The sequence below is a fragment of the Anastrepha ludens genome, chromosome 5 (assembly GCF_028408465.1).
Source record: "Anastrepha ludens isolate Willacy chromosome 5, idAnaLude1.1, whole genome shotgun sequence".
NCBI classification, from domain to species: Eukaryota; Metazoa; Arthropoda; class Insecta; order Diptera; family Tephritidae; genus Anastrepha; species Anastrepha ludens.
In genome coordinates this window covers 84,141,543-84,163,706 of record NC_071501.1, presented here as the reverse complement: position 1 = coordinate 84,163,706, position 22,164 = coordinate 84,141,543, and the positions used below count along the sequence as shown (strand labels likewise).

The 22,164-nt window shown below is 38.3% G+C and overlaps 1 protein-coding gene across 1 annotated transcript in view; it reads right to left on the bottom strand.

The window, feature by feature from the left end:
• Positions 1–22,164, bottom strand: part of LOC128862889 (uncharacterized) — a 96,499-nt gene that overhangs the window by 63,456 nt on the left and 10,879 nt on the right. The window contains exons 2-4 of the mRNA XM_054101694.1: positions 1,969–2,316; positions 1,144–1,658; positions 966–1,062 (exon numbers count right to left, since the gene is read on the bottom strand). Coding sequence (XP_053957669.1) covers positions 966–1,062; positions 1,144–1,658; positions 1,969–2,316 — 960 coding nt within the window. The remainder of the gene's footprint in view (positions 1–965; positions 1,063–1,143; positions 1,659–1,968; positions 2,317–22,164) is intronic.

Sequence of the window (22,164 nt, the reverse complement as noted above, 5' to 3'; positions counted from 1 at the left end):
TTTTTAGGACTAGTGAGAATTAATTTACAATTAGAAAAAAAAATTTCCGGAAGTATTATAGTTAAAAAAAAAAAATTATAAAATATTTTTTGGTTTTTTTAAGTTTTACAGACATTTTTCAGGATGAGGTAAATTAATTTAGAAGTAAAAAGAGTTATTTTTGAAAGAATTATAGTTAAAAAAAGAAAACAAAAAAATTAAAAAATATTTTTTGTTTTTATTTTTCAATTTTGCAGTCATTTTTTAAGATGAGTGAGAGTTAATTTATAAGTAGAAACAAATTACTTCCGGAATTATTATGGTTAAAAAAAATTTATAAAAAAAATATATATTAAAATATTTTTTGTTTTGTAAAGTTTTATAGACATTTTTCAGGATGAGAGACAATTGATTTAGAAGTAGAAAAAAAGTCATTTTCGGAAGTATTATATATTAGTAAAAAAATTTATAAAATATTTTTTTTTTTTGTTTTATAGAAATTTTTCAGGATGATTGAGAATTAATTTCAAGGTAGAAAAAAATGATTTCCGCAAGCATTAGCGTTAAAAAAAATGTATAAAATAGAGCAAAAAATTATTATAAAATATTTTTTGTTTTGTAAGGTTATATACAAATGTTTCAGGGTGAATTAGAATTAATTTAGAAATAGAAAAAAATAATTTCCGGAAGTTTATATTAAAAAAAAATTATAAAATGTTTTGTTTTTTTTGTTATGTTTTTAATTTTTTTTTAAATTCACAAAAATGTATTAAATGTTGTTTGTTTGTTTTTAATTTTCACGTGCAAAGTAAAAATTCCAAAGGGCAGAAATTTGCAAAATATTCTTCAAAAATTCATAAGAGTTTCTGCAAACAAAAACCCATTCTCACATTTGAAAGAGCACAGAAGAACTCGAGATCAAAGTACAAACCTTCTTTTGTGCTATTCAATAGTTGATAAAATGTCAAAATAATATTCAAACTCACATTACTGCTTGCTGAGGACTCCTTAAAGTTATCATAAACATCTGGTGGTGACTGAAAAGCATGCCTCCGACTGCTGCTCCCATCACCCTTTCGAAAACTGAAATTAAATATACAATAAATAAAATAACAAATTAATAAACTAAATCCCAACTTAATCCGCCATCATTATCCCACTCACTTTCCACACGGCGTTCCCATAGCCATACTATCGACATCCGATGTATTGTGGGGCGGCAAACATCGAAAGCTGCGTCTAGAAGTGCGCCGCTTTAACGTGCCCGGCGACACTGAACCCACACCCGCCACAATCCAACCAATATCAGCACCCATCTGCCCGCTAGCTGCATCCGCGGCCTCTGCCGTATGTGGCGAGGGTACGCGCAGCGCATATTGCACCTGTCCATCAGCACTGACGAGCGGCATTTGTTTGCGTGCGAGTCGCGTGCGTACAGCGGCCAGCAGAGCTGGGCCATCATCTCGTGCAGATACTATATTTTGCACTACATCGAGTACGGCGCGTGTAGTGGTAATCTGCCCCAAAATAGCGAGCACATCTAAAGCGGCTTGACGCACGCGACGCTTGCGATTCAAGGCGGCATACGTGGCCTGTGTGACACAGGTGGCCGTGTCAAAGCAAGTGCTGGGAAAGGTCATCAGCGAGTACATGACCACTTGAAGCGCATGTTCGCGGAACTGTGTTGAGAAAAAGCAAGAGAGAGAGAGGGAGATAGAGAAAGAAAATCGGTAGCAAATAATAACAGTATCAAGTGAACAAAATTAAATGCAAAAAAGTGTACAAAAGAAGAACGGAAGTTCATCAATTCTAGAAATACAAAGCCAGCACAGCGACATAAATAGCAACAATGAGCACAAGTTGCCACAACTGGGCCAGCTTGTTAATATGCACAGACATTTCATAATTTCTCAAAGTAGAGCTGCGGTCAGCAGTCCACCATTTGTTGGTCAGCTGGTTTTCTTGTACGATTTCGCTTGTTGCACTTACCCTTGAGCTCTTTGCATGTAAAAATTCTTGCGATAATAATTTGAGTACAATTGTCGCCGTCGGCAGTCGATGCATCAATGCTTTGCATACTCGATTTGCGCCAGCGCCGCCTTGGCGACATAGACCGGTCATTATTTGTGTTGTGCGATCCTCCAAATTGTCCAGTGGCAAACGTGTTATGAGATTGATTAGTAGTTGTTGCTTTGCTTCTGCCACATCTGGATTTCGTTCGGAGGAGAGTAGTGTGCGGAGCAAACTATCAAGACAAGGCTGAACTTGTGCCAGAGTATCGGTGTTGCGTAAGGCTTCCTCGAGTTGAGCGACACCCTGTAGGCGATGATGACAATTCTAAAATAGAGGCAGAGGAAGTGAAGGAAAAATGTTATTAGTACAAGTAGAAGTGCAGAGTGCAGTGGATTGGAGTGGAGTAGAGACAGAAAATTGTTTACAAGTTTTTAAAGTTCAAGAGTGGACTTTGTCACATTGGTTTTATGAAATTCGATGAATCTATCATTTTCTTAGAATGTCACTTAAATTGGTTAAGAGTGCAAGTGAACTAAAATTTTTGTAAAATTAGTTCAAATGTAGAGTTAAGTTATTAGATGACATCTCAAAATGATCAAAGTTCAGTTCCCAGTCCGCCCAGAGTCCACCTTTTTTCTTCGCGTACAAAAAAGAACCAGCAGGTTTCTCTTACAACTTGAAAGCTTGAACCTACTCCAATAATTGAATTGGGCTAAACTTATATATGTAAGGAGCGATTGTCGTTTAGGACGACACTAAGTAGGAGCGCAGGGAAATGGTATACTCGTACAGTGTAACAGTGTCCATTGAGCGGACATTTTTTTCTATACCAAATCTTATGTATCGAAAGAAGTTTTCCTCTTTTGAGTGGACAACTCTCTTTGATGGGCAAAAGCTAACTGACGGTGAGTGACCGCCCAAGAGAGGTTTTACTGTAAAACATTAAAAGGAAAAGTTTAGAGCATTAACAATGCTTCAGGGGCATTGATAACTGAAAAATGAAAACGAATACAGCGAAAGGAAGGCGACTGAGCTGATATGAGCTACTTTAACATCCCCCAAACAGCCCCCACAGTCGGGGTGGGTTTTACCCCGCGGTTATCTATCATATCACCAAACAGTATCTGGTTAAGTTCACTTTCATTTTCCCGCCGCAATTGCATCTCTGTCCAAATAGGCGTTTGTTGAGTTGACTGAAGCCTCGCTTTTTGAAGAGCAACTTCAAGTTGGTTTAATTAAATCCCATGTTGTCTTTGTTTGACCAAGGAAGATTCGTGTAATATGAATTCCGTTATCTTAGATATGATCACTCTGTTTAAAACCCAAACTCCGCGCTTATAATTTTTCGCCCTTAGTAAGTGGGGTATGATGAATGGAGGGACCTACAGTTTTAAGCCGATTCCGAATGGCAAATATTTTTATGAGGAGCTTTTTCATGGCAGAAATACACTCGGAGGTTTGCCATTGCCTGCCGAGGGGCGCCTGCTATTAGAAAAATGCTTTCTTTTAATTTTGGTGTTTCACCTACGTTCTCTCTTGTGAATTCCCAATGGAGAATTCCAATTCATTCGGTTATGGCGAGGTTACTTTCTTTCAAAATCAATAATCAAAATTTAATTGAAATTCAGAAGCGAGATCGAAAAGGAGTCAGCCATCGACGAAGTCCACATCGAAAGGTAAATCTTCAATTAGTGCTTTGTTATCCCCCTTCACCTAGCACTTTTAGCACGCAGAAGCACACGCTGCTGCACAGTGCAAACGTGCTGAGCTTGCCCGTCACTAAATTAGATTATAAAAACGTTTTTTGAAACAAATAGATGACTTTTTTCACTTGCTATAGCTGATTTTAAAATAAATGAGGATCTATAATTACGGTGACCACTCGCCCTGATTTTTGCTAATTTCTCAAGGAAGGAAAACCTGAAACTGTACTGTACTTTTTTCCAAGTGCTATGACTTTGTTCCGCATTTTATTCGATTTTTTTTTATTTTACGGCGGCTGCTCGTACGATTTTTGTAATGCTATTTTCGCGAGTTGTAAAGCTGAGATTGAAAATAGAACAAAAAATTTTGAGTTGCTAAAAGATCACGTCGATTTTTCATAAATTTTTTTGTTTTCTGTTTTTAAAGTTTTCTGTCATTAAGGGGGAACGCCACTGTGAAAATTAAAAAAAAAAACAATTTTTTTGTATAAATTGTTAGTACACTACTCAAGAAAATGTGGTAAAAATTTTAAAGCGAAATTCGCTTTATTCCTGATTCTTTGTGCACTTTAGTGAGCTTCCGTCGGTTCGGCCCCGTAGCGCTTACGATACGATACTTTATTTCAGACGCGTTTTTGTCGAAACGACTTTTTTTGATACGCTGGCAAAGATTTCTCGAAGACTGACTCAAAATTTTTGTTATCGCATTGGCCATCGTGGTACGTAGCCGATTTTCAAAATTTTGAAAATAAATATTTTTTTGGGCCTATTGAAAATCATAAAAATGCTGAAAAACACACATCGAAATTCAAATCACCACTATTTCGTCAAAAAAAAAAAAAAAAAACGTTTACGTACAACGATAGCCACTATTGTGTAGATTAATAAAATTTTTGGTGTTTTGATTTCAGATGATTATTCATTGCTGTATCGCTGTCACCAGATCATGTCATTTTTTTAACTCGTTACGTTTATTTACATAAATTTGTCAATTTTCAATATTTAAAAAAAAAATTTACATCAACATAGTTTAATACATATGTAACAAATTGTCAGATCCTTGAATAATCATTCCTGGGAGGATGGTTCCATGTGTAGAAGTCCACGCAAGTGGGGAAAGTTACTGATCGCCATTCACCTGGGAGTGGCCATGACGATTCTTCTACATATGGCCCAAGCAGCTCACAACGTCCGGGATTAGCCCACGTATCCTCTGGTTAGCTTCCGAACACCCGTTCGGGAGTGAGCTAACGTGAGAAGGCGAAGCATCCCAGCATAGCTGGTTGTACACTGGGCTTGGGACCCGCCATTTTGGTCGCACAGTCGGAAAATCCAGCCTGCACAACGAAACATCCGGTAACGGACAGATGCTGATCGACTTCGCCGGGGCCCGAAACATGGTAGTCTGCAGCACCAGATTCCAGCATAAAAAGATACACCAAGCTACCTGGCTGTCTCCTGATCGAAAAACGCGAAACCAGATCGATCATGTTGTGATAGATGGAAGACACGCTTCTAGTGTATTAGATGTACGTACGATCCGAGGACCCAACATTGACTCGGATCACTACCTTGTTGCAGCCAAACTGCGCACGCCCCTCTGTGCAGCAAAAAACGTGCATCTACCTACGCAAAGAATGTTCGACCTCGAAAAGCTGCAATCACAACAGACAGTCAGAAGATTCGCCACTCGACTCTCACTCCTGCTCTCAGAGAGTACTGCCCAACAAACCGGCATCCACGAACAATGGAGCAACATTTCTCGTTCTCTACGTACCGCCGCCGAAGAAGAAATCGGATTCCGGCGAGCCCGAAAAAACAATTGGTACGACGAGGAATGTCATGCTGCCGCAGAAAGAAAGGATGCCGCCTATAGAGCCACGCTGCGATCGGGCGCAACGCGAGCCATGTGGGATCGCTACAGAGAGCTGAAAAAGGAAGAGAGACGTATTATCCGACAGAAGAAACGAGAGGCCGAAATACGTGAGTGCGAGGAGCTTGAGATGCTGGCCAATAGGAACAACGCCCGAAAATCCTACCAGAAAGTTCGGCGGCTTACAGAAGGTTTTAAGACCGGGGCTTTTTCCTGTAAGAACAAAGACGGCGATCTGGTGACTGACGTACAGAGCAATCTTAAATTATGGAGGGAACACTTCTTGAACCTGTTAAACAGTGACAGCTGCGCATGTCATAGAGAATGTGAAGATCCCGATACCCCAATCGTTGACGACGGAACTATCGTTCCGTTACCCGACCATGACGAGGTGAGAATAGCAATATCACGGCTAAAGAACAACAAAGCCGCGGGCGCCGACGGACTGTCGGCTGAGCTATTCAAACATGGCGGCGAGGAGATGGTAAGGTGCATGCATCAGCTCCTATGCAAAATATGGTCGGATGAAAGCATGCCTGCCGATTGGAATTTAAGTGTGCTCTGCCCAATCCATAAGAAGGGCGATCCTGCAATTTGTGCCAATTACCGCGGGATTAGTCTTCTAAATATCGCCTATAAGGTTCTAGCGAGCGTATTGTGTGACAGGCTGAAGCCCACCGTCAACCAACTGATTGGACCTTATCAGTGTGGCTTCAGACCTGGAAAGTCTACCATCGACCAAATATTCACAATACGCCAAATCTTGGAAAAGACCCATGAAAGGAGAATCGACACACACCATCTTTTCGTCGACTTCAAAGCTGCATTCGACAGTACGGAAAGGAGTTACCTGTATGCCGCTATGTCTGAATTTGGTATCCCCGCAAAACTAATACGGCTATGTAAGATGACGTTACTCAACACCAGCAGCGCCGTCAGAATTGGGAAGGACCTCTCCGAGCCGTTTGATACCAAACGAGGTTTCAGACAGGGTGACTCGCTGTCGTGTGACTTCTTTAACCTGATGTTGGAGAGCATCGTACGAGCCGCAGAACTTAATCGCTCAGGCACAATATTTTATAAGAGCGTACAATTATTGGCGTATGCCGATGATATTGATATCATCGGCCTTAACAACCGCGCTGTTAGTTCTGCCTTCTCCAAACTGGATAAAGAGGCAAAGCGAATGGGTTTGGTGCTGAACGAGGACAAAACGAAGTACCTCCTGTCTTCAAACAAACAGTCGGCGCACTCGCGTATCGGCTCCCACGTCACTGTTGACAGTTATAATTTTGAGGTTGTAAAAGACTTCCTTTATTTAGGAACCAGCATTAACACCGATAACAATGTCAGCCTTGAAATCCAACGTAGAATCTCTCTTGCCAACAAGTGCTACTTTGGACTAAGTAGGTAACTGAGTAGTAAAGTCCTCTCTCGACGAACAAAACTAACACTCTACAAGACTCTCATCATGCCCGTCCTAACGTATGGCGCAGAAGCTTGGACGATGACAACATCCGACGAAGCGACGCTTGGAGTGTTCGAGAGAAAGATTCTGCGTAAGATTTTTGGACCTTTGCACGTTGGCAATAGCGAATATCGCAGACGATGGAACGATGAGCTGTATGAGCTTTACGACGACATAGATATAGCGCAGCGAATAAAGATCCAGCGGCTACGTTGGCTGGGTCATGTCGTCCGAATGGATACAAACGCTCCGGCTTTGAAAGTATTCGTGGTAGCAGAGGAAGAGGGCGGCCTCCTCTGCGTTGGAAAGATCAGGTGGAGAAGGACTTGGCTTCACTTGGTGTGTCCAATTGGCGCCGGTTAGCACGAGAAAGAAACGACTGGCGCGCTTTGTTAAGCTCGGCCAAAATCGCGTAAGCGGTTATCGCACCAATTAAGAAGAAGAGAACCTACAAAAAAAGTCCCAAAAATCGACTAGCTTTTGACCCCGCACAGTGGCGTTCCCCCTTAAAAAGAAATTATGGTTCAATCCATTTAAATTAAACCACAAAACAATTTAAAAAGATTCAAAAAATTTTCAAATAAACTTTCAATTATCGTATGGATTTTTATTGCAATAATTTTTTTTCTGACGGCTTTTGCACTTTATTCCATATAAAAATGAGTTTTTTGTTTAAGAAGATGCGTACGAATAATTAAATTTTCTATAACTTGCATTTGTTATATGAGAAAAAACCGCAAAAGCCGTCACCAAAAAAATTGTTTAAACACGATTTTTTAGCCGCATAAAACTTGCTCTTTATTAAGTGCAAAACTATTTTAATAATATGACTTTTAAGATTTTTATCATAATGCCAAAGAGAAATTATCTTGGTGATGTTGAAAAAATCAGTATCAACCCATACCATAAGCAGGGCTATTCTAATCGAGAGATTGGGCGAAGAATCGGAAGATCAGAGAGAATCAGAGTGGTGCGCTCTTTAAAAACTAACTAACAACCAAATACATCAAATTAGAAAGGAAGCCAAGAGAAGATTTTTAAATTCGGCTCAAATAAAAGAGCAGGCAGGCGCGTTTAGACTTCGCTCAAAAACACATGGAATAGCAAACTGAGTGGCGCAAAGTTGTGTTCTCCGATGAAAAAAATTTCATCTAGATGGCCCTGACTCGTACAGTTGTTATTGGTACGATTTGCGTAAAAACGACGTACGTATGTCAAAAAGAAACTTTGGTGAAACGTAAAACGTATTTTTGAGGTTATCAATAAAAATGGAGAATCAATTAATTATTAAAAGTTCCGTAAATACTCCTATATACTTATTAATGCGTTTACACCAATATGTTCTCATTTGTATTATGATATTTTACTTTATTTATTTATTTTTATGTAAGAGTAATAGTTATAAATAACCAATACAATAAAATTTAACTAGAACGCTGGTTACTAAAGCCTTTGGCTCGAGATTAATACTTATAAGGCTATTTTAGAAATAATTTACAGTAAGTATTAAAAAAAACTTGGTGATATATCGAATGAAAGTAACAATAATTTTATATAATTAGTTTAGCTAAGATTTGAAATTTAAGGAAAGCGTTAATATTATCTGAGTTTACTAATTTTAGATGGTCAGAAGGTTTTTTGCTGCAAAAAACTGTTGTTCGTATCTGACCTTGGCCAGCGCATTCGTTCAGAAGAGTTGCACTGATAAATCCGGTTCATTGCAGTATGAGCAGGGCGGATGCAAGGCTCCATTTACTAAATGACTTTGGGTGGGAATTGAATGTCCAATTCTTAGACGCCCAAAGGCTCTGATACCTCTGCAAGGAGAGTCGGATGTGAAAATCGGTTTAGTTCCACGGGGATTATTTAATTTGTAGTAGTGTTGATAGGTGGCCCAATCATGCGTGAGTTTTCCGTCTAAGTAATTTGACGCGTACATCTGTAGATTTTTAGGAGTGAGGTGGTTAAAAATATGTAATGGCTACATCCGTGCTTTATTTGCACGTTCATCAGTATCCACATAATTTTTATTGCGTCTTTTTTCATATATAATATTTTTTATCACATTGATGAGTAACAGATGGTTTTTTGGGTTCTGTAAGGCTTCAAAACCACCTGTCTGAAATTCCGGTCAGTACCAAATGACTCAGAGAGCTCCTTTTGACTAATCCGTTGTATGTTGTTGTATACATTTTGCGAATATAAGATAAATATTTGGATATGCCGATTTATAGGCAGCTCTGCTTCGTGCTTTACTTATACTGCATACAGACACTCTCCCATTATTACACTTTAATACTGAGCAATTTAAGTGAACTTTCTCAGACAATAAAATATTTATCTATTAAAGTAAAATGTATTGTTTTTAAATGCGCGGCTAATTGAAAATAGCCTCGATCACGCGAAGCTCCCGTAATCGCTTATTCAATCAACGAAATGTTGTCATTGAAAGACAGGAAAAGTTGAAAAATAAAACATTAAGGCAAGTACCGGAAGCCACGCCAAACGCCTTTGTGCTTTCTTCTTCGTTTCATTGCTCATGACTGCGCTAATTTGCGTGCGATTTCTCTTCGCTATTGATTGGCCTTCTACTAACACTTAAAATGCGCTGAGACAGTGAAAAATTTTCTTCCTAATTGAAAGAGGAACTAACCATGGCTAGTATATGTCGGTATAGTACACTGGTGCTCATATAATTAAGTTACTTTAACTTTTTGCAATATTTGTAATAATTTTCATGGACATTTTTTTTGGCGAAAAAACAAATATCTCATTAATCAAACGTCCACAAACTTTTAATGAAATTTCAAATAATGGTAACCATTTTCAGAAAAAAGTTCAACTAACAAAAAAAAAAAAAATTATTGTACTTATATGAACTTTTTGAACAGACTATACGATTTTAGTCAGTAAAGTTAAATTTTTAAGTCGCTCAGAAATCCCTTTGATTTTTGACTATATTTTTCGCATACGATGTTGAAAATTTTCTTCCATTAAGATTCGGCCGCCGTAGCCGAATGGGTTGGTGCGTGTCTACCATTCGGATTTCACAGAGAGATCGTTGGTTCGAACCTCGGTGAAACACCAAAATTAAGAAAAATATTTTTCTAATAGCGCTCACCCCTCTGCAGGCAATGGCAAACCTCCGAGTGTATTTCTGCCATGAAAAAGCTCCTCATAAAAATATCTGCCTGTTCGATTGTTGAAATCCGAACTGGTGCGTAGGAATAAGGCGTTTGTTTTCAATCAAAGGCTTTAACTGCTGCAGAATTATTTTTTCGAGTAGTTTGGACATTATAGGTAGCACGGAGATTGGACGGTATGATGACACTTCGTGAGGACTTTTGCCAGGTTTTGGTATCATTATTACCTCTGAAATTTTCCAGTACGTTGGCACATATTTTAGCTTAAGGCATGCATTTATAATTTTTGTTAGCCTAATCAATGTTTTTTGAGGAATATTATTTAAGGTTTCAGCGGTGATAAGATCGAAGCCGGGTGCTTTTTTTAGATTTCAGGAGATTTATTTCACGCTTTATCTCTGCAGGCGAAGACAAACAGAACTGGTTTTCAGCTTGATGAATATCTGTAAGCAGTGGTGCATGATGTGCTTCATGAGGCTTAAATGTTTTTTCTAAGTGATCAGCAAAAACTTCCGTTTTTTCAATATCGCTCTTATCCCACAAGCCATTGGGTTTTTTAATTGGAGGGTTTTGTATAGTTGGACTTTTAAGGTATTTTGTAGATTTCCATAGGGAGTAGTCAGTACTTTTTCCGCTGTTAGTTCCCGTACATAGTGATTGAAGGATACATTTTTCAGTTTATTCATTTCTTCTCTTAAATGTTGAGTCATTTTATTTAACAGAGTTTTTAGCGATGGTTGTCAGGCGATAAGGGAAAATATTTCATTTGGATAACGAAGTCCAGCTTGTTTTGCTGTTTGAGTTGGTGTGCTATACCATGCGGTATTTCGGATTTGTTGGGTAAGCAATAATACTTCTTCATCAATTTCATTATGTGACGAGAGTGTATTTTATTTTTCAACGTTTTGATTAAGCGTATATTTGAAATACTCCCACTCAGTAAACTTGTTGGTCAGAGTAGGCGCTTGTTGTTTAAGTTCAATGCCTTCACTTAGTTTTAAATATACAGGTGAATGATCTGAATTAAGGTCTGTTCCTGCATATACTAGCAAGGATTTTTTGTAAATTTTTCTTACAATGAAGAACTCAATTAGATCTGGAGTTTTATTTTGGTCTGTTGGCCAATAAGTAGGTTTGCCGGTGGAGATAAATTCACAGCCAGTCTCTCTTGCAGCTTTACAGACTTCACGACCTTTAGTTGTTGTGAGTCTCGAGCCCCAATGAACGTGTTTTGCATTGAACTCTCCTCCGATTATGAGTCTCCCCATATGCTTTTGAAGTAGTTGTTTGTACTGTTCTGATTTGATATTAATATATGTCCTGGAGGACTATATACCGCAGTTAAGCATATTTCCTTCGTTTCGACATTTATTGCTATGCTGGTGGATTGAAATTCTTCAAGGCAAACTTTTCCTTTTTCAATATGTCTTATAATATTTTTAACCAGAATTGCACTTCCTCCTCTGGCATTGTTTAAAGGGTAATTTTTATAATAAGTGTTGTAATTTTTCATCTTTGCATATGTGTGGGGTGTTAAGTGAGTTTCTGATATAAGACACATATCTACTTTTTCTATTTGAAGAACTAGTTCTAATTCATTTAAATGTTTTGTTAATCCGTTCGCATTTCATGTCATAATTCGAAGTGATTTCTCCATTCTTATAAATTTTTATTTATATATGCGAGCTTTTCGAGTCGATCCAGACGTTTTTCCAGAGATTTATAAAAAGTTTCTTGCTGGTTTAAGACCGAAAAAATTTGGGAAAGTGTATCATTACTATTGTTTCCATTGTTTCGAGATTTGTGTATATTTTCTCTTGCAATATCTGCATATGTTTTTGTTTGTGCTGTTTGGACTTCAGAGCTGCGTCTATTTTCAGTGTATTTAACAAAAGCATTTCCATGGTTAGCTGAATTAGTTGGAGCTATTTTTGTCTTACTGTCTTTTATCTTTTGTAGTTCCTTTGCTACCAGGCATCCTCTGTAGTTTGCCGGATGCTCCTCTCCACAATTACAGCACTTGGCCATTTGTGTATCTGGTTTCGTGCAACTAACAGTAGCATGTTTGCCTGCACATTTTACACATCGACGTGGCTTGCAACAATAGTTCTTTGTGTGGCCGTAAGACTGGCAAGTTTTGTATTGGGGTATCGTTCTACATGGCTTAAGAGGCTCAATTTTGACAATCGAACCCAAAATTTTTGTAATTTCGTAAATTTTTTTAATATCCTCCTCACATTTAAAGGATAGTATAAGCATATTTAATGGCTCTTTAGTTTTCTACTTTAGTTTATTTATTGCATTTGTTATTTCAAACCCCTGTTCTTTAAGATCTGATATTATAGATACTGGGTCATATGTGTGATGTAGGTTCTTTACTATAACGTTAATTTCTCTTGTTTGTTTATTTTCATAGGAGACCCACGGCATATTTGCCGTAGTTAAAAACGACGTTACTTTCGATAATTAATTGTTTCTTGAATAGCATACACCGCCGCTTGAAACACAGATACATTCCAAGAGCAAAGTGTAGTTTTGTCCCGTTGGATTGCACGTAGACACCAGAGCCGGAACTGTGCTCGGTGCTGTTTTCCCATTTTCACGGATGGCAAGTCCTTACTGGGAGCTTATAATCAGAAGAGTTTTTAACATCTCACAAACCTTGGCAAAGACCAACAAAAACCAATTTAGAGTACTCACAGGCATGCTTACTGGTCATTGCAGATTGCAAAGTGGACTGCACAGGTTCGGTGTAAGGTCCAACGTCTTCTGTTGATTCTACGTCCTATCACCATAAACGCCCTCCACTTGCTCCTTGAATGTGTTGCCACATCGAGAATAAGTAGTGAGCATTCTGGCCTTGTGAAGAGGTAAAGATGCTCAGCTCAGCCCAGTATCATCTCAGGTTCATTGAAAGAACTGAGGAGTAGTAGGGATAATGGATTGTAGATCGAACTGCTGACTTTTACAATTTTTATATACATAACTAAGAGGCGGGTCGATTTCAAAATCGCTCATTGCTCTATGAAAATCGTATTCTAGGGATCAAAATAAGAAACTTTGCCGAAGGAACCATACCTCTAAAACGAGTTCTGATGTCCCCAAATTTAGGTCGAACGAAAAATCCCACTTTGACCCATTTAGAGTGCTCCAATCGATTCCAAATGTATGATCGACCCCCACTAACTTTGGACGGCCGATCCACCCATGCCAGTGGTACACCCCCTGGAACTCCCCTGGGGGGTTCCCAATACAATCATTTCAAAATATCAACATTTTTGGCCTTTACATGAGAAAAGAAACTAAAAAGTTCGACCCAAATAGGGGGACATCAGAATTCGTTTTAGAGGTATGATTCCTTCGGTAAAGTTTCTTATTTTGATCCCTAGAATATGATTTTCACAGAGCAATGGGCGATTTTTTTGCCTCCCCACAATTCGACCCGGCCTAATAACTAAGTAACGTAGAAATAAAAAAAAGCTCACTAAAGATAGAATTAACATCTTCCGCCTTCTCTACATTTACAGTCTGCTGCCATTGAACTCTGTACCTAAACAATTGCAACAACTTTCCTTATTTCTCTGGGGGCGACTTTCTTAAGCTCCACATGTACATACATACATACTACTGTATTTTTATGTAGCCAATCGACCAGCAAGCGTGACAAATCCTTTGCCCTCTGTGTATACCGAGGAAAGAAAAAAAACGAGTATTGTGTACATTTTTATTGTCTTGCCACCAACCACCTGAGTGACTTTAATCGATTTCTCATGGTGTTGTTCCGAAAGTCAATACTACGCTGCGGTTGATAGTGAATTTTTGGTTTCCTTTAGCACACCTTTGGCATGCTTTGCTGGCTCGCAGTGCTTACTCACTCACCGTGCCAGCTTGCGTGTGTTTGTTTCTATGAATTCAACTGAAATTCTATAGGATAGCAACTATCTATTGGATAATGCATTTTACAGTGGTTATGGGAGCTGTCTTGAGTGTTATTACCCACACGTCAAGGTTAGTGGGCGTTGATATTTTTTTCCTCAAGTCTGCTGCATGGAAATTTTATAAATTTGTTTTATTTTCCATTTACTTGGGTTTGTGATTTAATTAAATTAATTGTGGGCAAAATGAAAGATGGCAGATATGGCTGAGTGAATGACTGGTAGTCAGAAAAATGGGAGCGATCTTCATCTAGCGCTTGTGGAATATCAAAAAAATAAATTAAATTACAATAAATATTTTGAAATTGACCGGTAACGGAAAACTACCGAATGTTAAAAAAAAAGTGTCGCACAAAAACTTGTAGAAGTTCGTGCCTCCATAAAATTTAAGTGTAGTTCTACCGTTCAGATTGTAATCATTTGAAAGTTGCAATTTGTTATACTAAAATTCAATGGGTCTTAAAACTGCACGCCCAGAAATTTTGTAGAAATTCACCTTAAAAAAATTGAATAGTTTTTATGAGAAGCTTTTTCATGGCAAAAACACACGCGGAGGCTTGCCATGGTTGCCCGATTGGCGTTCACTATTAGAAAAAATTTTCGGATTTTTTTATTTTTCATATCCACTGTGGGCTTCGAAGGGAAATTAATAATTTTTCATAGTGAGCTTTCAAACTAAACACAAGTTCTTTCCACAGAATTCCGTGTCACCATAATAAATATTTCATCTTCTCTCTGCACGCTAAACTTCCCATTCTTATCTCTATTTAACAATACAACCATTTGTCGATTTGAGCCGAAAAAAAACTTCGTCTGTTACCTCTGTGATTTGCGAAGTTTCGCGAGTTTACGCGCACCAAGTGTTGGCAGGTCCAGTCTGGTTATTTTACACCTGTCTCTTCCATTTTGTTCATTCTTACCTATTAAACCCGGGGTGACTAGTCGAAGGATCTCTTGTGGTAGTTAACCGGTCATCGTCATCGTCTATTTTATATACCGGCATGCCCAGGAAACATGCTCTTGTTTGAGGTTGACGCAATTGGGAGAGAGGTGTTAGGTGAGTGGGTTTAAGGGGGCATGTGAATGGGTGGTTAGTATCATGCTGGATGCCTTCACGTACCGATGATATCCATCGCATACCGGACTATAATATTCTGAACGTAATTGTACCAATCTCACGCGGCAACTGAAGCTCTTCGGTGGTGAGAGACTCCCGATGAATGTGTCGTTTAATACCTGTTTATAAACTGACTGATCCAGTAGTTGTAGTTGAGTTCGGTCGTGGATTTCGTCAGTGTAGTTGAAGAAATGCCAAATCGACGAGGGCTTTAAAAGAAAAAAATTAACTATCTGGCCAAAGTTTGGCCAATCAGCTTGTTCTCGAAGGGCTTCCATTTATCACACAGTACTGCCATTAGGAATGCGTAGGCGACATGGGGATGATTTGTCCCACGGTTGCTGGCGCGATATGGAAGATCACTTTTCTTATCGATTGGGTAAGGTACACTGCGGTTCCAATGTTCGGGCATGTACTCATCAGACTTCGTTAAATTTCACGTAAAAGCCGGCATAAGCGCCTAACTAATTCTTTGCAATCGGATTTAAAAAGCTCAGCAGGAATAACATAGGCCGCAGGAGTCTTGTTATTTTTATGGCGTCTTAATGTTGTCCTGGCCTTGTCTGTGTCAAGCAGAAAGGCTTGAGATTAGTCCTTATTTACTGGTTTGGGTTCGCCTTCGTCACGCGCGCCACTGGCGTTACTATTCAATAACATTTCATCAGCAGAGGAACACGAGTACTTTGGTTCGGTGGCCCGAATCGTTGTCGGCATTTCGGACTGAGTGTTTGTCAAGCACGCTCGAAACGTACTTTCCATATATTATCAAGGCTTCCTGAGCTAACTTTTTTTTCCTTATTCACTCCGTACGGCAGAATAAGGCCTCGGTACACGGTTCTATGCTGTTTTTTTTTGCACGTTCCTATGTAGAGTCGGCATCAGCTAGCACACGCAATATCAACTTTCGCCAAGTGATCTTTGGCCGAGCGCGACCTCCACTCCCTTGCGGGTTCCAGTCCAGTGCCTTTCTCGTAATGCTCGCTGGTGGTTTTCTAACCTTGTGATAAATCCATCATCCCTTTCTTAGTTCAGTTCTTCATTCGTTGATCAATGCGTCGTTGTTTATTGACGACACGTTCTAGCCTCTGTGTGATGGTGTAGGAGACCATCCATGTTTCACTTCCGTACAACAATACAGACTACACACATAAGCTGAATATTCACAGTTTAGTGCGCCTGGAGATTTGTGAACTCGCAAATACTGGATGCACTCGTCCTAACTAACCATTACCATTTTGCGAGCGATTTCGTACGATCTCTCTTCGTTGTTCTTGAAAGTGTTCTCGCGAAGACTGAATTTTCCTAATGTCAATCCAAATATGCCCTTCTTGCCCACCTTAGCTTTAAAGTTGCCAAATGGAATTTTAATATCGTGGCGAGGGAAAAGCCTGTATGCATGATGCGAGTCGCGGTGACTTCGATCAGTATCTCTTCGTTGAGCTTCAAGGTGTTCTCCCGAAGCATGAATTTTCCGATTGTTGGATCAAATATACCTTCTTTGCAGTGCAGGGCAGTACTCGTATGTTTTTTCCTCGTAGAAGTGTTTTTTGTTCTGTAAATCTTTCCCTCTATCTATTCTCGTGGAGTCTGAATTTTCCGATTGTTGGATCAAATATACCTTGTTTGCGGCGGGAGACAGCGCTCGTATGCTTCTCCCTCGTAGAAGTGTTCTTTGTTCTGCAAATATTTCTCTGCGCTAATATGAGATTTATGTTTTGTATGAAAATCATTGCTGGAATCCAAAAAAGTTCTATTTCATTCTTGGTTATAGAGTAGGATTTTGAGATGTATATTTTTTTCTGATTCACTAAATCTGATTTAATAAAATCCGTTTGCTTCATTTGCCTTAAATCCAACGCCTATAAGAGGCAGAATGATAGTGCAAGGTAGTCCATCCCTTCACATTGACCAGCAACCATCGGCGATATTCACATGCTTCCGTGACATTAACCCCGATTTACATGTAAATGCTTTATCGCTTTGCACTCCATCTACTTAACCCGCACCACTCCACTACTCGCTCCAATTAAGCAAAGCAATTATTTATGCAATTCTAAGTAACAAAAATATAATCGTAGTAAATGACGTAGATAACTGCGTAGGGAAAGAGAAAACAGCAGTGCAGATTAAGCTGACTAACAACAGGCCGGCTATCCACACACATCATACACAGATATACGAGTATTGTGGCTATTGCGTTGGCGACAAATGCCGTAGCAATTGAGGTCAGCTGTTTTGGGGCCGGCAAAACGCTACTCGATTAACCGGAAGTGCTATTATGAGCACATGGATATCTTTGCACGTGTGCGTGCATGCGAATGAGCGTAGTAATTTACATATACATACAGTACAGTACACTTGACTACTAGTGTATGTATGTAGTTGGTAAGGCGTTTGTATTGATGTGAAACGGATGTATTTTAATTACTTGCATTTTTTTCACAAACAAACTGAAATTGCGTATACGCCATGTGGAGCGGTGATGTATTATGCTGTGATTGCAGCGGAAAAATGGAACTAACAGAAATATGCATATGGATTAGGTTTAATTTTTGCAATGACACAAGCACTATATTGCCATATTTTATGAGCTTCTTCTGAAAATTCTCGCATAAAATTTGCCACCACAAATAATTTACCAGCCGCCACTCAGCACCTGCATCCTCAAAACTTGCGGCAGAAAAATGCAAAATAGCTGGTGTACTTGTATGTATTACATATATGGAATAAAAAAAAACATTAGTATTTGTATAATTCCCCCTTTGCACGCCGTCCAGCCACTTAAACGCACGCGATGTTGAAAAGTCAAAGCGGTATAAACAATGAGTGACGAGCCGGCCGGCGGCTGGAGAAGTAATTGAGTACCACATAATGCCGACACGATACGAGTACCATATTTTAATGGGAAATGTACCGGTAATACAGTCACTAAACAATGCAGAATTCGGGTCAACGAGCAGCGAAAAAAATAATAAAAAAAAAATATTACAAAAAAAAAAAGAAAATAGAGAAACAATGAAATAAAATAAAACATTTACTAAATTACCGCCTGCCAGCCAACACACCTACCTCTACAACTACACCAACAACACAAATAGAAGCGCACTTGCTGAAAGAGGAAGGAAGTGGCGGTGAGTGTCGCTGCATTGACGCTTAGATGTCGGACAGGATATGACGTTGATATACGCGAACCAGCCACAGGGCACTAAGTCCAGCGCTAAAATACATTTGTAACCGCTTATTCCCATTAAAAATATGGAAAATCACAATGAGGGATTGAAGTTGGCGAAAACCCGCACAAAAATGAGTGCTGTGACAGGCGTGAGTAATAGAAAAAATCCGGCGAAACTCCAACTTCAATGCACGTTCCCCTTTTATTTTCATTTCTTCTTTGTAGTGAGCAAGAAATGTTGCAGGGACACGTCTTATTTAAATCTCCACCAGCGGATATTAAATACTTAACTTCTATTGTGGTTTTGTATTTTCTTGATTATTTCACAGATGCGAGCGTGGCATGCAGTAGCGATTTTCTTTATACCAATGGGTATATAAGGTGTTGAAAAGTAGGTTAACCGTACATATCACATTTTATGCAGATACCTGTATGTAGATGTTTGCCAGCCGGTTGGTTTAGGGTCCGTTGCCAGTTGTGGGCATGAATTAATATTTCATTTCATTTTATTTATTTCAGTAGGCCTTAGGCCTTTAATAGCACTTCACCATTATTATATGCAACTCGAATGATTTTAATATGAAAATTTCTTAATCTAATCATCTAAATCTGTTCATTAAAAAATTAAATTATTGGAATAGAGGCGTCTATTGGCGAACGCCACTCGGCAGGCAATGACCAAACTAAGAGTGAATTTTAATGAAAGTGCTTCTGATAAAAACTGCAGGATCCTCCTGGTGGGACAACAAGAAGAAACATACCACATTAAGCCTGGTAGCGAAGCTTGGACAAGTATCTGTTAAGTTTCATGGCTAGCAATTAAATACTTATTGAAATTTTGTTCAGATGGCAAAAGCTCCTGAATGATGAAGGGAAAATGCAGTAAATGGCTGCTAAGCGATAAGCGAGCACAATTTTATAAGAAAGCTGAGATGAGTTCAGGGGTATATCAAACTAACAAGGGCATTTTAAATCTATTAATTTTGAGTATATCGTTTCATTTCGAGGTTCTGGTTGTTCAATAAGTTTTGCGGTTCATTAAGAGAGGGCGTTGTGGCTACCCTAATTTTATTGGGTTGACAACTAAGTAATTGCGGATTTTTTTGGAAAATCAAAGACAATTTTTCATGAAACTAAATAACTTTATTCTGTAATGTATTGTCCATTTTGATCAATAATATATTGCCATTTTTCAGGCAGCATCATAATCCCACGTTCATAAAACTTTTATTAGCAAAAAACTCAAAACTGACATCATCATCACCAACTGGACGACCAGATCGTTTTTCACCTTTAAGTGAAAAATGACCAGAACAAAATTTGGCAAACCAATTTTGACATTCCCATTTTTTTAAGGCTTCGTCAGCAGCACATAACTTTTTATGAGCTTGCGATGCGGTTTTTCCCTTTGCGGAAATAACAAAAGTAGAATATGACGAAAATGTTTCTTTTGATTTTCCATTTTTCAACGAACGCCAAACGCAAACTACGTAATCTATCAAAAAACTTTTTTTACTGCTTGCTGCTGAATTGCCAACTAACTAAATAACAAAATATGTTTTACATTTGTGCTACTTCTGCAAACCTAAAAACTGAACTGAAAGCCATGTATGAGTGAAATCCGCAAATACTTAGTTGCCAACCCAATACACTTGCTATGTTGGTACACTCTTTATATGAACAAATGCAAAGCTTCATTTCAATCTGTCAATTCATTCTTTGTTTACAAGCCATTTAGTGTCGAAGTGTCACAGTATTTTCTACAATGGAAAAAATCAAGTACCGCGCAGTGATTGAATTTTTATTTTTGAAAGTTTTAAAAGCAAAGGGAATTTATAAACGAATGTTGAAAGTATATAAGAAAATTTCGCCATAAATTAGTACAGTACAAAAATGGGTTGCTTGATTTAAATGTGGCCCTACAAGCCCTGAAGACGATCCACGTCAATGACGTCCAAAAACAGCAACTACACCAGAAATTGTGGAAGAAATACAGGAAAATCATCGAGTCACTGAAAGAGATTTAGTAGAAGCCCCAGGCATCTCATTGGGCAGTGCAAGCAATATTTTGACTGAAGTATTGGGTTTCAGATTCAGTGGATTCATCACTATGGAAGAGACTTGGAGAGACCTATAACTATGATGCTAAATCTAAACAAAAGGCCAAAGAGTGGTGTGAACCTGGTTCTTCCGCTCCGAAACGAGTTCTTGTCTTGTTGGTGTTAGCATCAGGTTTTTGGGATGCAAAAGGAATTTCGTTTCTGAATTAGTAAAAAAATTCTGTTTATTACTATTGAAGGAAAAAATTCGTGGAAAAGGGCCGGGTTTGCAGAAGAAAAAAATCTTTTTTTCATTTTTGCATTTTGACAACGGTAAAAATCCATGAATTAAGGATCGCATTGTTGGAGCAACCCCCGTATTCACAGGATTTAGCCACTAGCGGCTTCTATCTGTTTTTTAGACCTAAAAAAATTCAAACGTAGAAAGCGATTTTCATTAAATGATGAGGTCATAACAGCTGTGGAAGCGTTTTTGCAGCCCTTCCAGATTCTCACTTCAGAGATGGAGTTCATATTTCATATTTCAAGCTATATTTAAACCATATTTCAAACCATAAAATTGTGTTTTTCTTATCAAATCGCAGAACTTATTGAACATGCTAGTAAATGTATACTCCATTTTATGTTCATTTTCATGTTTGTATAATTCTAAAACAAAGTTTTTGGTTCTTATTAATATTAAATAAATGATTTGTCTCATGAACAGAATTGTATGTATTTTTTTGTTTATATTAAAATTTACAAAAAAAAAAAAAATTGTTTATATAAAAATACATTAAAAACTTTGTGTTCACTTTCTATATTTTTTGTAAGATTTTATCTACATTAAACAGATTTTTGGCGTAACTTTTCTGCCAACACTGCCTTATGTACTCGTACATTCATAAGTATTAATGGAATAACGGCAGATAATGAAATAAGTAGAGTTGTTTTTGGGTTATCGTAACACAACTTCTTTTCAAAAAAACCACAAAGAAGCGTAACTAAAAGTGTCAAGGCGAATTGTCTCTGCACTCTCACCATACAAAATTTCTCTCCATGCATTTCTCCATGACTGAAGTTCACATATGACAATCACTGAACAACAACACTGGACATACAGCCATATACACATACAAAAACTTGTGCTAAATGAAAGAGAGGAGATGGTGCCGTTAACACCTTCCTTTATTTGGATATTTAAATGTGCATGGATATATCTGTACAAAATATACATATATTATAAATAACCTAAATAAATAGGCAATAGATACCAGTATCGGCCATATCTGGCACCTTTCCTGTTCTACATACGACTTAGCTAAAAATAGTATGGGCAATTGCATACAAGTCAGTTGATGGCACTTAATTATACATAGCTCATACGCGTTGTGCTCGAATGGGTCAACTGCATCGAGCAGTACAAATTGTGTGTGTATGTATGTAGAGCATGCGGCATATTACAGCTCAATACTGTTTTCTCCTGCTTCGTTACTTTTGTAACTAACTACTATTTTTAAATAAGCATTTTTTTTATAAAAGTATAGATCTTTATCCGCGGCCGCCATAGACGAATGGATTCGGCAAATCGGATTAAAAAGTTCTCCATATAAAAAAATCGACCATTCGTTAAATAAATAAATAAGTAATTGGCGCGTACACTTCTGTTAGATGTTTGGTCGAGCTTAAATGGAGGGACCTACAGTTTTAAGCCAACTCTGA